At 48.8% G+C, this 22,506-nt stretch overlaps 1 protein-coding gene and 1 pseudogene across 1 annotated transcript; one reads left to right on the top strand and one right to left on the bottom strand.

The window, feature by feature from the left end:
* LOC136961815 (protein MTSS 1-like) overlaps positions 1 to 1,303 on the bottom strand; it is a 26,779-nt pseudogene extending 25,476 nt beyond the window's left edge.
* A 1,709-nt stretch (positions 1,304 to 3,012) lies between these two features.
* On the top strand, positions 3,013 to 22,344 carry LOC136961814 (F-actin-uncapping protein LRRC16A). Its single transcript, XM_067255266.1, is given in 39 exon segments — positions 3,013 to 3,304; positions 4,244 to 4,321; positions 4,324 to 4,340; positions 6,742 to 6,792; positions 8,856 to 8,915; positions 9,069 to 9,190; positions 9,455 to 9,552; positions 10,304 to 10,374; positions 10,821 to 10,894; positions 11,033 to 11,108; positions 11,199 to 11,287; positions 11,520 to 11,614; positions 12,108 to 12,194; positions 12,343 to 12,446; positions 12,590 to 12,667; positions 12,783 to 12,859; positions 13,059 to 13,163; positions 13,636 to 13,705; positions 13,989 to 14,070; positions 14,177 to 14,276; positions 14,477 to 14,531; positions 15,003 to 15,175; positions 15,426 to 15,494; positions 15,624 to 15,717; positions 15,844 to 15,942; positions 16,152 to 16,280; positions 16,579 to 16,716; positions 17,078 to 17,253; positions 17,611 to 17,698; positions 17,912 to 18,106; positions 18,234 to 18,300; positions 18,508 to 18,698; positions 18,960 to 19,069; positions 19,251 to 19,665; positions 20,001 to 20,037; positions 20,135 to 20,284; positions 20,535 to 20,675; positions 21,210 to 21,365; positions 21,470 to 22,344. Coding segments are annotated over 39 exon segments (4,224 nt in total). The 5' UTR covers positions 3,013 to 3,267; the 3' UTR covers positions 21,640 to 22,344.
* The last annotated feature ends 162 nt before the right edge of the window (positions 22,345 to 22,506 follow it).

Raw genomic sequence — 22,506 nt, 5'->3', positions numbered from 1 at the left:
ACACACACAATTTCACAAACACTCACTAATCGTACAAAGTATTTCCATTAGTGGATCACTAAATCATAATTTCTCCGCTGAGGCACATTTCACTTCCAGTATTCTACTCATGGGGTTTGTTAACAGTGGGAACCGGGAACGTTGCATTCTAAGGTACTTGAAAACTCCGCCACAACACCGTGGCGCTTGTGTCTGTTGCTGCGTCTGTTGCTACCTGGTTCACCTTCACGCCCCGTTTAAGTCACCTGCCATGCCACTAGCTCTCCCTCTATTTTTATTACTGAATTTATTATTGTCGAGCTCCCTCTCTTTATTGTTTTCTCTCTCTCTCTCTCTCTCTCTCTCTCTCTCTCTCTCTCTCTCTCTCTCTCCTCTCTCTCTCTCTCTCTCTCTCTCTCTCTCTCTCTCTCTCTCTCTCTCCCCATCTTTTTCTCCCTATTGCTTGAACTGAACAGGTGTGACTAGGCGTTTCATCCCACCCCAACCCTCCTCCATTCACAACTGTAAACAGCTCTTTATACACACCGATAGTATAGTTCATGGCATAAGTGACCTTAAACTACTCATAGAGAATGGTAGGCTATAGCTTCATGAGCGCTTTATGAAAATCCGAAATCCAAATGAAAGTAAAACAATAGGCCTATAGCCTACCAATGGTCTAAGTGATTGAGGTCTGTGAAGTGTTTTTTTCAAGCGCTTATCCTGCGTTAGGGGTCGGAAAGGGCACTCCAGGCTACGTCACTACACCTCTATCTAGCTATCTATACACGCCTTTCGCGGATACTCGTTTGCCGCGCGGCTGGTGCTTGGAAATGGCTTTGCGATAAAGGTCTTGGCTGGTGGCTTTCACGACGAACGCGCTCGCTGTCAATGAATCAAGCACACACCCACCCCGCATAGCACTCTGCAGCGAGGGCTGCACAAGCCATTTAGAGGCAAGGGAACACGAGATTTATTTTAGGTTTTGCGCTAATTGCTTCCTCATGTTGCATCTTTTATTAATTAGTAGTATACTGTGCGAAATTCCACTAAACATCAGCTGTAAGCAATGTACAGTAGTGCTAGGATGGGTTTACAACCAGTGGTTGTAAAGTGGGGGTAAAAACGAGACCAAAAACCATTTGATACAAATTGATAGTCTACACAAAGAATTATGGGAGAGTTACCTTCATGTCTGCAATCACTGTTTGGAAAAGTCCTCCCAACGCACTGCATTCTCTTTCAATAACCGTTTCCATCTTTAACACTCCGTGGAATTGTTTCTGCCCAACACTGTTCTGTAAATCTGTCTCCCGGTGTCCTAATTAATTCTGCAGTAGGCTCGAGCAAAACTGTCTCTTTTTTGACAGATATCCGTTCAAAGACCAGCTGTGATCTCCTTCCTCGGTTGCTTACAGCTCTCCCGTGCGATGGAAAGCAAAACACCGACGTCAAACCCACTCGTTAGATGCCACCCTGCGATAAAATCCATGTTTCTGCGTCAAAATCATAATGAAAGACAAAATATAATTAAATGTTAGCTTAGTGTCCTGTAAACCCCAACCGTTGTCAAGCGAACGTTATCATCAAAAGACCTGTTTCAGCAGTCTTGTGGACGCACTTGAGTCGGGTCTTCATTTAAGTTTGAAGAAGCGACAGAGCTCGAGATGTGCGTGTGAGCTACAAGCGATGACCTGGGTGCGCGCGAGCCTGGGAGGGAGCGCGCGTCCGTGTGGCCCCGCCTTGGCCCCCGATCACACTGATTTATTATGGTTAGTCTCAGAATCGAAAATTACGATCCTTCTTCTTCCTCAGCATGTTAATTTATTAATTTTCTGCTCAAAGGTGCCTGTTGTAATTTCACATTTCACATTTAAATAAAATATTCCGAAAAAAAGGAAAAAAAAGACTGGAATTCCATTATAGTCAAATAAAGCGCTGGTTTATCCATCTACGCCAAATATTAAATTAAAACTCAAATTACTTGTATCAAAGAAAGTCCTTAGTTTTTCTTGAGGGGAAACCCGTAGGCTACAAGAATACCTATGAATATATTGCCACCTATTGGCTGTTTCGGTCAATTGAATAAGAGTGTAGTCCCAGCCTCACTTTCAGAGAGAGCAATGAATGAACTACAAATTAATCAACCCTCGTTTTGAGTTCGTTTCATGTTACAGTAATTAATGATGTGTTCCTGGTCCAAAATCCCCCCCCCCTTTAATACACAAATTGTAGTCTCACCCATATATTTTTTAAATGTTTGACTGGGAACACCACAGGTGTAGCCTACAGACGTTAAATAAAACACTCAAAATGTTCTGAAAATCTTAAAGTATTTTGTGTGTTCAGATGCCGTGTGGACAAAATCATGGAACTCTTCACTTCAACATTTAATTTACAATTAGCCTACATTTGATTAATTTATCAAACGCTTTAATCCTAAACGCCATCGCCTAGAGCATAGAAAACAGCCTATGTAGGATCATGGTACAGAAGTGCATAGTTCAGTGCTCAGAGCACAGTGAAGAAACCGATCTCAGGTACCATGCACGGTAAACAATAACATCTCAATTACAATGCAACAATAACATATAAGCTACAATAGTAGCCTATATTAAGGGAAATTATGGTCAAAAAGATTTGCAAGTGTAAAAGTGGATGTAAACGCGGAATATAGATTGTATCTTCGAAACCTGATTTCCCAAAGCGCAGAAAAGATTAGAATCTTCGATACCTGATTCTCCAACGCGCAGAAAAGGTTAGTATGTGAGAATCCCGATTTTCAAGTTTTTAGAACTCAAAGAGCTCCGAAACCTCCGAAGATTTTTCAATTAGAGCCCAGATGCGATACTCAACTTCTCTGCTTCTACGTTTCTCTTCGAATGTGCCACCAGGTGGCTCGTTTTCTGAAAAGATTGTGCGAGCCTTCCGTGGCTGGAGAAAGGAGGGATCAAGACTATCTCGGGCTGACCGGAGATGTCAACCTGAACCCACCGAGGCTGCCTCGCGGAGAAGTGTATAGTGCGCGCTAGTAATTCCTCGAGGGGAAGAATTTTCACACTTCCTGACTTATGTGTTTTCATCGGGGAGACTTTCGCAAGACTGCGCGGATACAAACGTGCTTCGAACGGAGTCTAAGCTATGGAGAAAGGAAAGTTAGAAGCGTCAGGTTGACAAGATTCTACAGGCAATAAATAGTGTAAAGTCGATGGACAGCATTTTATTTTTATTTCGGTTGTCATAATAATTAATCCCGGACAACACAACTAACTTCACCCAGTGGCAAACATGACGGACGAAACGGATTTACCTAAAGATTTACTCGGTATGCAGACAAAAAAAATATTTTTATGACGTTTTTTATTTGCAATTACTAGCCTATCATTTACAGTTTTCCAATGTAGTAAACTATAAATATATTTTTTTGATATGTGGGCCTAGGCTACATTTGTAAAACGGCAGCAAGGTGACAATGTGCGCTTTATTTACTTCGTTTACCTTCTAATCAGTTACTTCTCAGGGCATATAGTATTACAACAGCAAAGTGCCTTGAAGTTAAAGTAACACATTTTCTGTAACGTTGCAAGTCGCCTTAACTTTACAGTAACGTTACTGTGAAGGTAAACGTTTCGCTGGTTGGGGGCGGACTGTGGTTTTTATGTTGTACCTGATTTTTCGGACCTTCTGGTTCTGGCTAAAGGTGTGTCTTGTCAAATTCACTGTGTGCACGCGCGCGCGTTCGTTAGTGTGTGTCTGTGGTGAGTCCATGTAGCGGGCAGTGCAAATCATATTGGTATCGTGTATGTGTTTGCACTATAAAACGCCATCAAAACAAAAAAACGTTGTTAGTGTGTCCTGAGGACTGGCTACCACATGTGCTGTGGCTCTGTGTGTGTGTGTGTGTGTGTGTGTCTGAGCTGGAACCGTGGGCCGGTTGGAACCCTCCTGGCCTATTCCGCGGTGTTCTGATTCGTTTACGACCTCATGCCCGGAGTCAGGAGAATTCCAGAATGATGTCATCCTCACCAAGATTCACTGAAAAACAGAACCGCTCACGATGGCCTTCACAGAAGAACACCCTAGTTCCCTCTCTATCTAATCGAACCGGCAACCTTCTGATTAATAGCCCGATTCCCTAACCGCTCAGCCATCTGACCCCATCTGATTGAGCTGGGTATTGGCACTTCCCAATCTCACGTCAGACTTCACTGTGATGATACTCTTCATGTCTTCCCCTCCTTCTGCCCCCTGTCCCCCCGATCAGAGAGTGTGAGGGAGGCGGTGGGGCGCAGCATCAAGCTGTCCCTCAGGAAGATGGTCAAGCTGGAGGTCAAAGCTGACAAGCTGAGAACCGAGTTCTGGTAAGAATACTCTAAACGTGTGCCTGTTGTTAACGTCATCACTTCCTTCCTTCCTTCCTTCCTTCCATCCTTCCATCCATGTAGCCAGCCTTCTTCTTTCCTTCATGTTTTTTTTATGAGGGATTGCCTGAAGGAAAGAAGATAGGAAGGAAGGATACATTTAAAAGTATTAGAAGTTGGCCACGCTCAACACCTGTCGGGTCTGAAATTATATAATAATAAAAAGTCTCTCATAAATAAGTAGTTGCTTTTTGTTTTTACACACTAGTTCTCCAGACACCTTAGTTACTGTAAGAACAGTGTATCTGTGCTGCTCCAAACATATCAGAAAGGAAGGCAGCCAGGCAGGCAGGAAGGAAGGAAGCTTTTGAAAAGTATTAGAACATGGCCATTATCTGCAATCTCCTCCATCCAGCCACACCTTGAATATGATGTTGCAGGCGACCCCTCTAGCCACCCCTTTAGGGACCCCTCTAGGGACCCCTCTAGGGACCCCTCTAGCGACCCCTCTAGCGACCCCTCTGGAGATCTTCAGTGTGGCCTCAAACAAGTTTCATCAAGCTTTGTCTTCAGGATTTGAACTGCTGCAGTTTTAGTAATGAGCAAGCAAGGAAATGAATGACTGCTGTCTCTGCCCCCCCCCCTTCTTCTCTCTCCCTCTACCCCTCCCTCCCTCCATCTCTCTCTCTTTCTCTCTCCCTCGCCTAACTCTCCTAAGACACCCGAACCCCTTGTCAGAGGTAATTGTGTAAGAGAAAGAACAATAGGGGATGGAGGGATAGAGGGAGGGAGGCAGTAACTGTGGGACCTGACCATATCTGTTTACATGTAACCACACGTCTCTCACCTCACCCTGTGGAGATGACAAGACAGCTTTAGTCTCTCCGCAGTCTCTATTGTTTGTCTGTTTCGAACCCTAGCCCCGCCCAGAGGAAAAGACTGGAGACTAGTTAAGTGTTTAGGGATGATCTCTTCTGGCATTCCTCTCCTCCTTTTCTTTCCTCTCCTCTCCTCTCCTTTCCTCCTCTCCGCTCCGCTCCTCCCCTCCTCACCTCTCCGCTCCTCCGTAACTCTCCTCTCTTCCTGCCTGGACTTGACACAACAAACCCACCCCCCACCCCCACGGGGTGTTAGCAGATAAGAACACCCCGCACCACATTCCAGGAAGTCCACAATGTAGCTGCCAGATACAGGTATTCTGGTATTACAGTGGTACAGCTGCAGGTATTTTGGTATTACAGACATACAGCTACAGTATTTGGTATTACGGTCGTACAGCTAGTATTCTTGTACTACAGTGGTACAGTTAGTATTCTGGGTGTGGACAGTCATACAGCTACAGTATTCTGGTATTACAGCGATGTAGATCCAGGTGGTAAAATTACAAAGCTGCATCTACAGTGTGTCTTCTCCAGACACATCTGACTGAAACAGTGTTCTACTCTTTGATGTATGAATTATTTGATAAGAGAGTTGTGAGGGTGTTGCCAACCCTCCCCTGGCACCTTAGCCTTGGTTCTGACTCAGCAGAAACAGATTGTCCACATCTGAGAGGGGGGTGTGGCCTCAGTCCTCCTAGACAGCCATTGGCCAAGGCCTCACCTCAGTTGATGCTCATATTTGGACTTGCGTGACCTCACTCCGAAACCCCACATTCCACAGCTCTGCGCTTCTCTCTGACCCTCTCTCTCTTTCTCGTACTCCCTCCCTCTCTATTTCTCTCCCTCCCTCTCGCTCTCTTTTTTATTTCCTTCTCTCTCTCCACCTCTCATATTTGTAGGCCTCCCAGGCCATGTACTTAAACAACATATTGAACTCAGACTTTAAGTTCACTTCCAGACCTGTGTGTGTGAGAGCGAGAGCGAGAGCGAGAGAGAGAGGAGAGAGAGAGAGAAGAGAGAGAGAGAGAGAGAGAGAGAGAGAGAGAGAGAGAGAGAGAGAGAGGAGAGAGAGAGAGAGAGAGAGAGAGAGAGAGAGAGAGAGAGAGAGAGAGAGAGAGAGAGAGAGAGAGAACCTCTGTGTGTGTGTGTGAGCACATGCTTTTCCAGTTGAGTGAACAGCAGTTCCCATCCCCAAGAGTAGTGTGTAGTGTTTCCCAATAATAGCAGCTGGACTAATGGAACCAGATAGAAACGCCTGGTGTCTATACTTAGCAGGGGAGGAGCCAATCCCCTTTCACTTCAGGCAATCCAGGAAGTGAACAGGGCCAATGCCCTTTCAGTTCAGTCAATTCAGGAAGTGAAAAGGACCAGTCATCATTCAATTCAGTCAATCCAGGATAAAAAAAAAAAAATCATATACATTTTGTTTATTAGTTGCATGACTGTAACATTAAGTGAATTCTCCCAATATACACACACACACACAGTGGCTGGTCTTAAACGTGTGTGTGTCTCCTCAGGTTCTGGCCTCCCACAGAGCCTACCTTCTCACCACACGCATCCCCTCCAAGGTAAGACTTGTGAGTTTGTACGTGTGTGTGTTTATGTATGTGGTGTGTGTATGAGTGTGAGAATAGGTTTGTTCCTCTTTCCGTCTTGTCTCATATCCTCATCCTAATTTTGATCTTCCTCCTTCTCTCCCTCCTCCCCCAACTCCTCTTCCCTTTCCTCTCCCCCTCGCCTCCTCTTCCTCCTCCTCTTTCTCCACCCGCTCCTCTCCACCATATTCCTCCACTCCCTGCTCCAGTCTCCCCTTCCTCTTCTCATCTCCTCTCCTCCTCCTTTCCTCCCCCTCTCCTTCTCTATGGGAATGTGTGGTTGGTCTACAGACGTGTTCCTGCTTGTGTTTCCGAACTTTGGGAATTCTTCTTTCCCAGTCGCCTCACAGTCTCTCTCTCTCTCTCTCTCTCTCTCTCTCTCTCTCTCTCTCTCTCTCTCTCTCTCTCTCTCTCTCTCTCTCTCTCTCTCTCTCTCTCTCTCTCTCTCTCTCTCTCTCTCTCTCTATACCTGCATCTCCCCCCTCTCTCTTTCTCTGTCTCTTCACTTTTTCTCCCCCTCTCCTCTTTCTGCCTCGTTCTCTCTCCTCCCTTCTCCTTTTCCTTCTCCCCTCTCCTCCCTCCTTTCTCCTTCCCCCTCTCTCACCATCCCTTCCCCCTGTCTGCCTCTCTCACCCTCTAGGTTTGACTATTTCCAGAGTATTTCTTCTTCTGTTTTTCTTTCCCACAGGCTGTATTTACAGCTGCATTGTGGGTAAAAATACCCGATGTCTGTCTATGGTGGGACCTACAAACACACACACACACACACACACACACTCATACACACAAACACACATGAACATACTGTCACACACTCATACACACAAACACACACAGATGCACACACACTAACAGTCCAGCCACTCATAACATAACTGAAAGCATCTAGTATAATTCACTGAAACTCATGACCTAAACATTGAAGAAGTTACTCACAGACTTTCTGTCTGCACAATACAGGAGGACAATAATGTTTCCTCTTGGGTCTCTCCTTCCAGTGCTCCTTGTGTGTGTGTGTGTGTGTGTGTACACAGTGGTGTAGTGTGAAACAGAGAGACATGTGTCTCTGGGTGCTTATCTGCCTTTGGAGGAGAGAGGGAACAATGGAGGATTCAAACAGCTGGAGAGAGTAAGGGAGAGAGAGAGCGGCGGGAGGGAGGAAGGGAGAGAGAGAGAGTGAGGGAGGGAGGGAGGGAGGGAGGGAGGGAGGGGAGAGAGTGAAGGAAGGGAGAGAGGGAAGGGGGAGAGGAAGGGGAGAGAGGAAGGGAGAGAGGGAGGGGAGAGAGGGAAGGGAGAGAGGGAAGGGGGGAGAGGGAGGGGAGAGAGGGAGGGGAGAGAGGGAAGGGAGAGAGGGAGGGGAGAGAGGAAGGGGAGAGGGGGAGGGAGGGGGGAAGGGAGAGGGAGGGATGAAGAGCCTCTGGCTGCTCTAGGAAGACAGGAGCTGTGGATTCGTTTGACCTTCCCTCTCCCCCTCCATCTCTCTCTCTCTTTCTCCCACCCCCCTCGCTCTCCCCTCTCTCTTGCTGTCTTTTTTCTCTCTGTCTATCTCTCTCCCTCCCCCTCGCTCCCTCCCCTGCCCCTCTCTCCCATCCTCCCTCCTCTCACTCCCCCTCTTCTGTTATTCTGCCAGCTGTGTGTGTGTGGGGGGGGGGCAGGGGGGTAGCTGGATTGGTGTGTGTGTGTGTGTGTATGAAAGAGAGAAACTGTGAGAGAAAAAGAGACTGAAAGAGTGAGGTTATGCTTGAGTCAACATCAGATAACCTTTCTGAGAAAAGCCACATTTTAATTACAGCGTATTAAAACTGCTGATGCGTCAATGTACCAGTGCTTTTGACTGTGTATATTTACAAAATCTTTGCCCATTTGTGAAACAAACTCAAAAGCTCAACAATTGATTGGATACCTATGACCAATCAGAGCACAGACGTTTCAAAGCTCCTTCACAGTGGCCTATCGGCATGTGGACAGGTGTGTAAAAATCAGCTGTTGTGAGAACATAGGACCCTAAACCCTCTCTCCTGTTGCCATGGTTTCAGATCGAACACTCCTTCAACTACCTGGACATCCAGGGGGTCACCAGCACCAAGCCCAGCCAGGTAACTCCACCTAGAGATACACCTGCTCCCCCTCCTCCTGCTCCTCCTCCCCCTCCTTCTCATCCCCCCCCCTGCTCCTCCACCTGCTCCACCCCCCCCCACCCCCCCTGGAACAGGCCCTGGAGTCTCCATGGTGTGTGTCTCCCCCTGCAGGTGATCCTGGAGCATGAGCGGGGCCAGTGGTGCCTGAGGCTGGGTGGAGTGGACGAGGTGGACGAGGTGGTGGGGCTCATAGGAGGCTGTCTGCACAGGATCTGCCCTGGTGTGTCCCCAGCGTAGGTACCACACACACTCTGCTGTGGGTCTCCATCACCACCACCTCGATGGAGCCTGTGGTTGAATGCTGACGCTGGGTGTTGCCATGAACGTTTATTGGAGAAATGTGTTTCCCTCCCGTGTGTGTGTGTGCTTTTGCATGTGTGTGTGTGTATGCAATGCATGGGCGTGTGGGTGTGTCTTTGTGCGTGCGTGTGTGTGTGTATGCATGCGTGTATGCATGTGTGTGTGCATGCGTGCGTGTGTATGTGTGTGTGTGTAAGGAAGGTGATGAAGAAGCTGAGCCTGGTTCCTCCAGAGAGGACAGCAGCTCTCCAGGCAGTCTGGGAGGAGCAGGAGGCCTCGGACCTGGGGCCCTGTGGTAACTTCCTCCTCCCATCCTCATCTTCTCCTCCTCCTCCTCTCCTCCTCCTCCTCTCATCCTTCCTCCTCCTCTCCTCCTCCTCTCTCCTCCTCTCATCCCTCCTCCTCTCATCCTTCCTCCTCCTCTCCACCTCCTCTCCTCGTCCCCCATCCTCCTCTCCTCCTCCTCCTCCTCCTCTCATCCTCCTCCTCTCATCCTTCCTCCTCCTCTCCACCTCCTCTCCTCGTCCCCCCATCCTCCTCTCTCCTCCTCCTCTCATCCTTCTCCTCCTCTCCTCCTCTCTCCTCCTCTCCTCCTCCTCTCATCCTCCTCCTCTCATCCTTCCTCCTCCTCTCCACCTCCTCTCCTCGTCCCCCCATCCTCCTCTCCTCCTCCTCCTCTCATCCTCCTCCTCTCATCCTTCCTCCTCCTCTCCACCTCCTCTCCTCGTCCCCCCATCCTCTCCTCCTCCTCTCATCCTCCTCCTCCTCTCCTCCTCCTCTCATCCTCCTCCTCTCATCCTTCCTCCTCCTCTCACCTCCTCTCCTCGTCCCCCCATCCTCCTCTCCTCCTCCTCCTCCTCTCATCCTCCTCCTCTCATCCTCCTCCTCTCCACCTCCTCTCCTCGTCCCCCATCCTCCTCTCCTCCTGCTTCTCCTCCTCCAGTGTCAGCTCCACATAGCCTCAACATGACCCGCTTCTTAAACTCCTCATGACCTGCTGTATGGTCTGGGGCAATAATACAACCCGGCTTCCTCTCCCCCTCCAGGTGGTTTCTCCCACATGTACTGGTGTCTGTGTGACCAGATGGGGCTGCCATACAGGGAGGAGGTCCAGTGGGTCAGTATCACACGTCAGCAATACCAGATGTAAACCATATGATGTGTAAACACCATCGGGGGTAAACGATACCAGGGGCCTAAACTACTTCTTCATGTGCTCTCGAGGACGTCTAACGCCGCAGGTTGCAGCCGAAAGAATGAAAATGTCAAAACTGTCTGGAGAACAGTTCTAGAAGGTCTATAAGGTTCCATATGGAACTCTTGGCAAGGCTGAAATACTTTAAAGGTTTATATTAGAACCTTGATGAGCTCTACAGGGTTCTAAAATGAATCTTAAAGTTCTAAATATATTGTCTCCATATATTCTATACTTCTCTGTGTTCTAAAGTCAAGGGCCAGGGTTCATATAAGTTAGTAAAATAAACAGTTTAATATGGTTACTATGGTCAGCAGGTTAGTATGGTCAGTGTGTACTAGTGTGTGTGTGTGTGTGTGTTTCTACAGGATGTGGACACCATCTATCTAACACAGGACTCCAGAGAGCTGAACCTGCAGGACTTCACACACCTGGAGAACAGGTGTGTGTGTGTTTGTGTGAGGGAGAGAGAGAGAGAGAGAGAGAGAGAGAGAGAGAGTATGTGTGTGTGTGTGTGTGCATGCCTGTCTGTGAAGGTTCACAGAGTTAATGTGTAGAATGTGTTTTCTCCTCCTGTCAGGGATCTGGTGGCCATCATAGCAGTTCTGGAGATCAACCAGTGGTTCACCAAGCTCTCCACTAAGGACTACAGACTGGTGTGTTCAAAGAGCTGTCTGCTTGTCTGTCTGCATATATGTATATGTCTGTCTGTAGCCCACAGTAACATGAAGAGTGTGTGTGTGTAGCCCACAGATGTGTGCGAGCAGATCCTCAGGGTGGTTGCCAGATCTGCTCGTCTGGAAGAACTGGTGCTGGAGAATGCTGGGCTCAAAAGGTGGTCACACACACACGTATACACTAACACTTACACACTTGCGCATAAACACACACGCACACTCATATACACGCATATTCCGACACACACACACACATATACACTCTCAAACTGATATATACACACACACACTAACATGCAAACCCACACACACACACACGTGCAAGCTCTCACACATCCAGACACACATGTAAACACCAGGAAGTAACCAAGGTCACATGTTTCTTCTCAGTGACTTTGGACAGAAGCTGGCCAGTGCCCTCTGTCACAATCCTGCCTCGTCCTTGAACACCCTCAACCTGACCAGCAACTCCCTGGAGGACAAGGGTACAGGACACACACACACATGTGCATGCACACACACAGACACACACACACACACACACAGAGATACAGACACAAACATGTGTAAGAAAGTTCAGTCTGTCTCCACTAAACTGGTGTGACTACAGTTCAGGTTCTGGGTTTATAAGTACCAGACAACCAGCTGGTTGGAGAGAGAGCTTAACAAACACCTCAACATAAAACGACCAGTTCAGACACACAGTGATGCTAGAAAAGTCTCTCTGAGTTATGAAGGCCAGAGGACAGAATTTATAGTAGAAAGAAAAAAACAAAGGTAACATTCAGCCAACAGGTGTTCATTATTCAATCAGGTGGAAATTACAATATAGACCCCCGCCTGTTCTCAGAACACAATACAGGTTAAAGAAGGAACACAGATTTATGAATGAATAATAAGACAGAATTGTGAACGATAAGGCAATAGCTGATCTACTCACTGTGTTGTTACGATGATGTCACGGTGTTGTTTTCCCAGGAGTCTCTGCTCTGAGTGCACAGCTGGCCAAGCTGCCAATGGGACTCAAGCATCTGAACCTCTCCAGGAACAACATGTCCCCTAAAGGTTGGATCTGAACCCAGCCCTTACACACACCGAACCGACAAGTTGAGAGGAAGCGACATCTACGATGTCGCTTCCTCTCAACTATGTGATGTCACTTCCTGTCAAGCATCTGACATCACTTCCTGTCGTGTGTGGGTGCGTTTTCCAGGTGCCAACTGTCTTGCCTTGGCCCTGTGTGCCAACCCGGTGGTGCCCACTACCCTGAAACACCTGGACCTGTCTGGCAACTCTCTCCGAGGGGATGACCTCCCGGTATCTTAGACACACACGCATTCACACACACACACATAGACATGCATTCACACACACATGGACACACACAACCACATACATAGATAGTCACTCACACACATGGTGCATTTAGCCTTGGTCTGAACTGTGTCTCTTCTGTGTAGAACCTCTACAGTTTCCTGAGTCAGCAGAACTGCCTGGTGACCCTTGACCTTTCCTGCAGCGACTGCTCTCTAGACCAGGTGAGCTGTGTGTGTGTGTGTGTGTGTGTGTGGTTGATGAGCTGGGTTCTGTGTTCCAGACCAGAAGGCTGGTTGGTTCAGGGTTGATGAGCTGGGTTCTCCTGTGTTCCTGCAGGTGTGTGCCTCTCTCCTGAAAGGATCCCTGAAGCACCTCTCCGTCCTCAACATGTCCAAGAGTGTCTTCTCTCACAGGTCAGACAGCAGCACACAGCCCTGGTCACACAACACACACCTGGTTAGACAACACACACACACACACTTGGTCACGCAACACACACCTGGTTAGACAACACACACACGGTCACACAGCACACACACTCCTGGCCACAGAGTCTCTCTCTGAAGCGGGCTCTTCCAGGGGAACTAACGGTGCTGTTTGTGTTTCCCTCAGGAGGAGTAAGGACATCCCTCCCTCCTTCAAGCAGTTCTTCAGCAGTGCTCTCTCCCTGAGCACTGTCAACATGTCAGGAACAAGACTACCACTGGAGGCCCTCAAGTAAGCTGCCTGCCTGCCTGCCTGCCTGCCTGCCTGCCTGCCTGCCTGCCTGCATGTCTGTCTGTCTGTCTGTCTGTCTGTCTGTCTGTCTGTCTGCCTGTCTGTGATTGTGTGTGTGTGTGTCTCTCTCTGTCAGATTATGTGTCTGCTAGTGTGTGGGTGTGTGTCCATTATGTAAAAGAGTGTGTTCAGAGTGTAACGTGTGTGTGTGTGTGTGTGTGGTGTATGTGTGGTGTGTTTATGGTGTGTGTGTGTATGTATGGTGTGTGGGAGTCAGTTGGCTGATTAGTGAGGGAGTCGGGCTAGTAATCCGAAGGTTGCCAGTTCGATTCCTGGTCATGCCAACTGACGTTGTGTCCTTGGGCAAGGCACTTCACCCTACTTGCCTCCGGGGAATGTCCCTGTACTTACTGTAAGTCGCTCTGGATAAGAGCGTCTAAATGACTAAATGTAAATGTGTAAATGTGTCCAGGGCTCTGCTACTGGGGATGGGCTGTAACCCCAACCTGAGTGATGTCTCCCTGGACCTCAGCTGCTGTGAGGTAAGACTCTCCTCCACAGGATGACTTAAAGGAGTAGTTCACTTAAATTACCCCGTTTTTTTGAGGGCCAGATTTCTTGATATTCTAATATTGCAATCCAATCTAATTGTACATATGTCCTATTACTCAGGTTAATATACATTTTCAGTATTCCTTTAGTAATAGTAATATTCCTGTATTCATATTATGTTTATGTATTGATACAGGAACACAAAGTATAATTCTTGAATGTTTGATCAAATAATCCCATGATTCTAGTGTTAGTGTTGTTGTTGTGTTCCAGCTGCGGTCTGGAGGATCACAGATCCTGGAAGGCTGCATAGCGGAGATCCCCAACATCTCCAGCCTGGACATCTCTGACAACGGTGACCACACACTCACACCCCTCTCCTCACGGGCCCATTACCAAGCAGTACCAAGCAGTAAGATATATCGTATTATAGCTTGTATTACTGTTGTTGTGTTGCTCAGGCCTGGACTCAGACATGACCACTCTGCTGGTGTGGCTGGCCAAGAACCGCTCCATCAGGCACCTCGCCCTGGGGAAGAACTTTAACAACATCAAGTCCAAGTAGGTGCAAGGATTTAGAACAGTCAAGCAGTCCATTAATGAGCAACCGTTCAAACAACCAATTAACCCCCCAAAAACCATTTCAGCAAATTAGCTGGAGTCTAACCTGTTAGCCTATTAACCCAAAAATCAACTAAGCAGTTAAGGAACCAATCATGTTTCTCGTTCTCCTTGTAAGCGGTTGTTTTCCGTCCAATCAGGAATTTGTCCCAAGTCCTGGAAAACCTGGTGCACATGATCCAGGAAGAGGAGTCAGTAAGTCAACTGTAAAACTATCAGCAATGTCTTTCTCTCTTTCTCTTTCTTTCTTGCATTCTCTCCACTCTCTCAGTCTCTCTTCTTTCTGTGTCTCTCTCTCTTTCTCTCTCTCTCTCTGTCTCTCTGTCTCTCTTATCCAGTCCAGTCAAGTGATTTATTTATCATGTGCGCACTGTGAACAGAAAGTCATCAAAAATGACATTAGCAGCAGAGATTAAAAATATACAGCCACAACAATAGATTTAAATGTTACGAATCTAAATATAAACACGAGGCGTTGGAGCGCCGATGAATAAATAGAAGATTGATTAAGGTTGATAGTTGAGTAGCCTAATGGTCTGGGGGAAAAATAGTTGTGAGTCTCTTAGTCCTTAGCTCGCATGCTCTTCTAACGTTTACCAGACGGCAGCAGCGAGAATAATCGGCTGGGTGCTTGTACCTCTCCATGACCTCCCTCTCCTTCCACAGCCCCTGACCTCCCTGTCTCTGGCCGACTCCCGGCTGAAGGCAGACCTGACCATCGTGCTCAACGCCCTGGGCAGCAACAGCAGTCTGACCAAGCTGGACATCAGTGGCAACGCTATGGGAGACATGGGGGCCAAGATGCTGGCCAAGGCCCTGCAGATCAACACCAAGCTCAGGTTAGCGAGCTCAGAGGTCAGGGGGGTCACGGGTCAAGGGTGAGGGGACGTGCAGAGGCTGGCCGACGTCTTGCGTTATCTGTATGTAACTTTATTGACACTGTCTGTATATATAACTTGTATGTCATTGTAGGTAGCTTTATTGATTTTTGTCTGTATAAAACTTTGTTGACAGCATCTATATGACAATATCTGTATCTTTATTGATATTGTTTGGATGTAACTTTCTTGACACTGTCTGTGTCTACAGGACTATGGTCTGGGACAAGAACAACATCAGTCCTCAGGGTCTCCAGGATGTGGCGTCCGCCCTGGAAAAGTATGTCTGCCTCTGACCTTTCACCTCTTCACCTCTCACTTCCTGCTGTCTGCAGCCTTGGAGCATCCACACACAAACAGTCATGTACATCCACGTAACCAGGAAGTGCTGTTTCTTGTGTCCTGTCAGAAACTATACCATCCGCTTCATGCCCATGCCCATCATCGATGCCGCCCAGGCCCTCAAGGCCAGCCCCGACAAGACTGAGGACGCGCTGCTAAAGGTCAGGGGTCATCTGTCACTGTAGCTGTCCCCAGTAGGATGAAGGACCAGTAATCTAGTGCGTGTGGATGTGTGTTAGCCAGTGTATCTAAAGGTCTAGTGTGTGTGTGTGTGTGTGTGTATCCAGATGGAGCAGTATCTCCTGAGGAACCATGAGACTCGTAAGTACCTGCAGGAGCAGGCCTACCGGCTGCAGCAAGGCATCGTCACCTCCACCACTCAGCAGGTGAGCCCTCCTCCAGCACTACCGCTCACCTCGCGATGACCCTTGACCCACGTTGACCTGGCTGGCCTTTCAAGGCTGGTGTGTGTGTGCCCCCAATGCTAGTCTGTGTGACCTTAGTGTTATCCTCTAACATTCTCTTCTGTTCAAAACCCGGACCTCGATCTTGACTTGTGTGGAATCTTTGTGTGACCTCTGACCTGCCTCCCCAGATGATGGACCGGATGTGTGTGAAGGTGCAGGACCACCTGAACTCCCTCCGGTTCTCCGAGTCAGACACTGTTCAGGAGGACATGAGGGCGGCGGGGAACCTCATGAAGGATGCCAGGAACTCCAAAACGGTCAGAACCTCACATGATCCTCTTAGAACATTTGGCAAAATAAGAACCATAAGTGGAACCTTTTGTTAGAACTGTTTTGAGCTCCGAAACATTGGAACATTTGACTTAAATCCTGAAGCTTTTACCTCAGTTCGGTGGTAGAACTCACAATACAAACTTTGAACCAGTAACAGTGGCTATGATATAGGGGATGTGAGACTATAAGGATAGGAAACATCTCTCTCTCTCTCTCTCTCTCTCTCTCTCTCTCTCTCTCTCTCTCTCTCTCTCTCTCTGTCTCTCTCGTTGTCTTCTTCAGCTTCTGCCTAAGCTGTACCACCAGCGGGGGCCCCCTGGGGGGGCTGTGGGAGGCGAGGAGGCCTACGTGGGCCCAGTACAGGACCAGCTGCAGGCCATGGCTGGGGAGCTGGCCAGGGTCATGGATGAACAGCTACAGGTAACAGACTGACAGACTGTGTGAGAACACCACGGTTAGTTCCAGTTCCACCTGGAACTGTTTCTTAAATGGATGGCTGAACACACTTCCCTCTTTCTATACATGTTATACTCCTCCCACCCCCTTCTGCCTCCTCTATCTGTGTCTCTCTCTCTTTCTCTCTCTCTCTCGCTCGCTCTCTCTCTCTCTCTCTCTCTCTCTCTCTCTCTCTCTCTCGCTCTCTCACTCTCTCACTCTCTCACTCTCTCACTCTCTCTCTCTCTCTCTCCCTCTCTCTCTCTCCTTCTGTCCCTGCTATCTCTCTGTCTTTCTCTCTCTCTTTCTACGTGTGCCTCCTCCGTCCCTCCCTCCCTCCCTCCAGATCTTGCTGCGGTCGATGGTGGAGACGGCCGAGGGCCTCTGCCCTCACGTGCTGAAGAGGAGCAGCCTTCGTCAGGAGCTGGTGAGGGACGGCTCGGGCCGCATGGCCGTCCCTCGCAGCTTCATCACCAACACACTGCTGGAGCAGGCTGGAGTGGACATCGTCAACAAGATCAGGTGCACACACACACACACAGTCACGCAGACACACATACACACACTCAGTCACGCAGACACACACATGCACTCAGACAGACACACGTACACACACGCAGACACACATACAAACAATCAGTCACCCAGACACACACACACTCACACGCAGACACACACACGCAGACACACACACTCACGCAGACACACACACACACTCATTGCAGTTGGCGCGAGTGAGCTCGTGCCTAAACGGGTCAACCCGGGGTGACCATTGGATGATTCAGCGCTTGACTGCTGAAGGGTGCAGGAAGGAGGGGTACGGGAGAACATGTGGCAGTGAAACACCGTTTCATTTCCTGTGTGACTTCCTGTTGACAGTGAGGTGAAGCTGAGTATGGCCTCAGTGCTGTCAGACCGCATCGTGGATGAGATCCTGGAGTCCCTGTCCGCCTCCCAGCACACGCTGGTCAGTACTGGGTCGAACACTCTCTCTACCTCGCTTGCCCCTCTCCTCTCTCTCTCTCTGTGCTTTATCTTTGAGAAGTATTGCCATAGGTCTCTTTCATATTGATATGAATATTTAATATCTCTCTCTTTTTTCCTCCCCGTCTCTCTTCTCATTTCCTGTCCTCTCGTTCCCTCTCTTCCACCCCCCTCCCCCCTCGTCTCCTCTCCTCAGGCGGGGCACCTCATGAGGAAGACCCAGCCTCTTATGCACCACGGGCCCCAGGAGACCGTGGTTCTGGATGAGACTGTGCTCCAGCCAGAGGCCAGGAACCAGGCTCCCAGACCGGCCCAGAACCAGGCTCCGAACCAGGCCCATGCTAAGGTCCAGAGCCAGGCCCAGATCCAGGAGGAGATGGACACTTGCCTGGTATGAACACTGTGAATGGGGAAACGCACTGTGTCATACTGTAGTACAGGTGCATGAAACTGTATATTTGATCAGAAATGTCTACATTGATACTGTGTGTGTGTGTGTGCGTGTGCGTGACCCCCAGATGACCCCCAAGTCCAAAAGGAAGAGCATCATGTGCAGGATGCTGCGCCCGGTGTCTGTAGCCTTTGGTGAGTGTTGGTATGCAGCTAGATCAGCTAGAAGATAGGGCTGATCTGGTCTGCTGTCTGGCTGGCTGGAAGAGCCAACAACTCACCTTCTTTGAGACGGACAGATTTGACCTTAGAGTTAGACCTTGCTTGATTTCCAAAGAGATGGAGTTATACCTTGTTTGGTTTCTGTAGAGCTGGGAGTATAACCTTGTTGGGTTTCCGTAGAGATGGAGTTTGACCTTGACAAGGCTCTGGAGGAGGTGCCTATCCACGTGGAGGACCCGCCCCCTCCAACCCCATTGGAGGAGGAGCAGGGCTACTTTGGGGAGCTGCCCACTGTGGAGGTCCGCAGGCTGGAGCACCACACTAAGACCCGGCCCAAACCCCAGAAGAGGAGCAAGCCCAGCCGCACCGCTGTAAGAACCTCCCCCCTCTAGCTCCTCTCTCTCCTCACTCCTCTACCTTCCTCACTCTCTCTCCTCCCCCTCTCTCTCTCCTCCCCTTCTATCCCCCCCTCTCTTCTCCCTTTCCATCTCCTCACTTCTCTATCTTCTCCAACCTCTCCTGGCATCTCTCTCCTGCTCGTTCTCTCTTTCCCAGTCTCTCTCCTTGCCCCTCTCTCCCCCTCCCCCCGTCCCATTGTGTTTCTGAACTCTCTTACTGACTTGTGTTTTCAGCCTGACAGCAGCTCCGCTGCACAGGAAGTGGAGGATAGTTGCATTATGGCAAAGGTGGATGAGGGCGTGGATGAGTTCTTCTACAATAAAGTCACAAAACTGACTTTCAAGTGAGTCCCACAATTCATCTTCTAACTAAGCCATCAACCAATCTAAATATTGTTTAATTTACAAATCAACCAATGAATCAGTAAATCCGTCACAAAAACAAGACACTCAAACAATCAAATAACTCTATTAACCAATAAAGCACTCAGTAAATCAGTCATTAAATACCTCCTCTCCAATCAGACGTTCCAGTCTGCGAAGCTCCACCCACTCCCAGGAAGGGGCAGAGAAGAAGCGTGAATCCAGGAAGAGTGGGTTCCTCAACCTCATCAAGTCTTGCTCTCCGCGTTCCGAGAAGAGCCAGGGAGCGGCCGCCATCTCCGCCCCTCCGCAACCCGCCGCCGTCGCCATGGCAACAGAGGAACCCATGTCCCCGAAGGTTCAACTCTCAACAGAGTTCCCCATACCTCCGCCGGCGGAACCCGGGGAGACCTCCCCTGATAGGTCCAGGGAGTGCTCCACCCCAGACCCCCCTAAGGAGGACCAGGGGGAAGGAAAGGCGGGCCACCACGCCGGACGCCATTTTGGGGTCCCCGTCATGGGGGGCATGGGCATGGACCTGTTGGCTGAGATGAAAGCCAAGATGGCCGCTCACAAGGTGGGTGGACCGAGACATTGGCCGTGTCTAAAGACTCTCGAAATGCTTCCTCGATTCATCCATTCTCTGCATCTGCTCTAGCGTGACCGCATTGCGCTGATGCCTATCTTATTATGTTAGAGAAGGGGGCCTACCCTGTGCACTCCCAGGAAACACCTGTGTTTCTTCTGTCGCCGTTCAGAGGACTGTGTGAAGCTGTGTGGAAGTGGCTCCTTTCAGTGGTCACCTCTGGAACTGCAGTGTCCTTCCTGCTGTAAGCTTGACTGCTTACTGCTTGGCTGCTAACTGCTACATTATTTAATCAATCCCGTGTTTGTTTGTGTGTGTTTCTGCAGTCTGATTCCCCCTTATCCAAGACAGATGGGAAACCAGGTGAGATTCATTAATGCCGTTTAAAAGCTAGCGGACTCATTTTTACTGTTAATTGACAGTGTGTGACATGACTTTTTCATTTGTTTTGTACCCCCAGCCAAGCCTGACAGCCAGAGGGGTGGGCAAGACCCTGACCCAAACCCCAGGTCCCGGCTCCACCCAGTTCCACCCCAGGGTTCCAAGCCCCCTCTGGCACACCTCAACTCAGGACCCCTCAGCCCCCGAATCAGCTCCAGCCACAGCCTCGGTGGGTGTAGCAGAGGTGGTTCGGAAAATAACATTTAATCTCAAAGTGTGTGTGTGGTGGGGGGGGGGAGAGCGGGAAAGTTAAAGAGAGATACAGAATGTGTGTGACTGTAAAAAAGAGGAAGAGAGAGAGAGAGAACAGATATTGACGTGATCTCCGGACCCCCAGATCTCCGGATCTCTCGGTGGCCGGTGGTCGACGGTTAGCGTGTGACGTCATAGCGTTCGTTCATCTCCCCTCTCGTTCTCAGATGGGTCTCCTGAATTCCCCGTCGGCAACTCCTCCCCCAAAGCTCCACTTCCAGCTCCTCGCCTGAAGAGGGCGCCGTCGGACCAGGAGAGAGAGTGCTCCTCCAGCGGCGCGGCAGGCCTGCCCTCTCCCGTGGCTGCTGGTGGGTGCATCTCCATACTCCCCCCACTGCACCTTGAACTCTCCTCTCCAATTGGGAAGGGGTAGATCTCAAGAGTCTTTCTAGCGTTCCTCGCCCCCATTGTCCTTCTCCTACAGACCATTTGGAGTGCATTTTGAGACGAAGGCAAAGTAGAGAGGACATTTAGGAACTTTGAGAGTTCCTACTCTCTGAGTTTGAATGTAAAGAAAGCAGCGTCTCGCTCTCTGATCTCTCCCAACCCTTATTTTTCTTGTGTCTCTCACACATCTTTGTCTCTTTTCTCTCTCTTTTTCCTGTCTCTCCCTCTATTATTTCTTCTTTTGTCTCCACCTCTCTGTCACGTCTCTCTCTCCTCTCTCTCCTTACTGTCCCTCTCCCTCTCTTTTTCCTCTTCCTGTCTGTCTTCTTTTCCTCGTGTCTCCTCCTCTGTCCATCCCTCTCTTCCTCCTCTTCCTCATATCTCATCTCTCTTCTCTCTCGTGTCTGTCCCTCTCCCCCTCCTTCTCCTCCTCCTCTCTTCTGTCTCTTCCTCAGTGGAGTTGACCATAGAATCCTACCCGGTTGATGCGGCCTTCGGGCCGGACACGCCCACGGTTGCCCAGAGACCGTGGTCTTCACTGAAGAGGTCTGCCCAGCTGTCACATGACCAGGAAGTAGATCGAGAGCGCACCAAGTCCCTTCCTGCATCTGGTTTGTCGAGTCATCTTTCCCCGGCATCAAGTTAAAAAAAAATACAATGTGCATCTTTATGCGTTTAGCCATGCTAACTCTAACCCTTATGTTGTCTCTCTCAGCGCGTGTGGTGAGGCCTCCGTCCATGCTGGAGCCTTCCAGCCCTCCAGGCCCTGAGGGGGAGGAGGCAGTGAGCGATCCCCAGGAGGAGAGCCCGGGCCTGGGCACGAAACAAGAGATGGGGCCTGGAGACTTGGAGGGCCAAGCCAGCGATGAAGCCGTACCCCTATAGAGAGAGAGAGTCCTGGTTCTCCATCCATCTCCCCGGATGGAACACTACGACATCCCCTACATGGATTTCAAAGCAATAGATAGGTGTAGGGCGTCTAGGCTTAGACCCATCACTATGGTTGTGAGTCTGTGTATAGAAGTGAATCGATACACAGATGAGTGAGTGGGGGATGTAGAGGCTGGATGAGAGCAGATCCAAACATGAGAGATTTTACACTGAACTATTGTTCGACCCTCAGATGGTCCGAAGACAAACAGACCCTGCATCTGGTGAATGTGGAGACAGAGTGAGAGTCATATAGAAGATATATCTCCATCAGGGTCTGGTCAAGGTGGATATTCATGATTCTGTAGAATGCATACTTTTATATGTGACCGATTGGAGTGTTTATTTATGTAAATATTTATAATCAACATGTTAAGAGAAATATGTTTGTTTATTAAATGAATTGGGTTCATTAGTACGGGCACATAGATATATTTAAACTTTTAAAGATTTGGGATAGCAATTAAAGAATATATATATATGAAGAAGCGGTCTGGTGATGGTTTTTCATAATTTTTTATTTTCTATTTTTACAAAACATGTTTTCAGTTTTTATTACCAGACATAGAATCCTACCATGGTATTTTAAAGCAAAGTAATCTGTGTAATTAACTGTCAATACACAGCATGTGCATATTTGTATCAATAAAACATTTTACTGATAAATCAATCAAAAGTTATTTGATTGATGTTATTTGTTACTATAAGAATATTGTGCAATTAAGAGTAATCAAAAGTCCTGGGTTCAAAAGTCTGACGTCTCGAACCACCGAACTTTCCGAAATTCATCTGAAGAACGTGCAAATTAGGAGTTCTATATTT

This window comes from Osmerus mordax, chromosome 18, assembly GCF_038355195.1.
Source record: "Osmerus mordax isolate fOsmMor3 chromosome 18, fOsmMor3.pri, whole genome shotgun sequence".
Lineage (NCBI taxonomy): Eukaryota > Metazoa > Chordata > Actinopteri > Osmeriformes > Osmeridae > Osmerus > Osmerus mordax.
The sequence above is the reverse complement of the archived record's forward strand: the minus strand, read 5'-3'. Positions and strand labels throughout refer to the sequence as shown.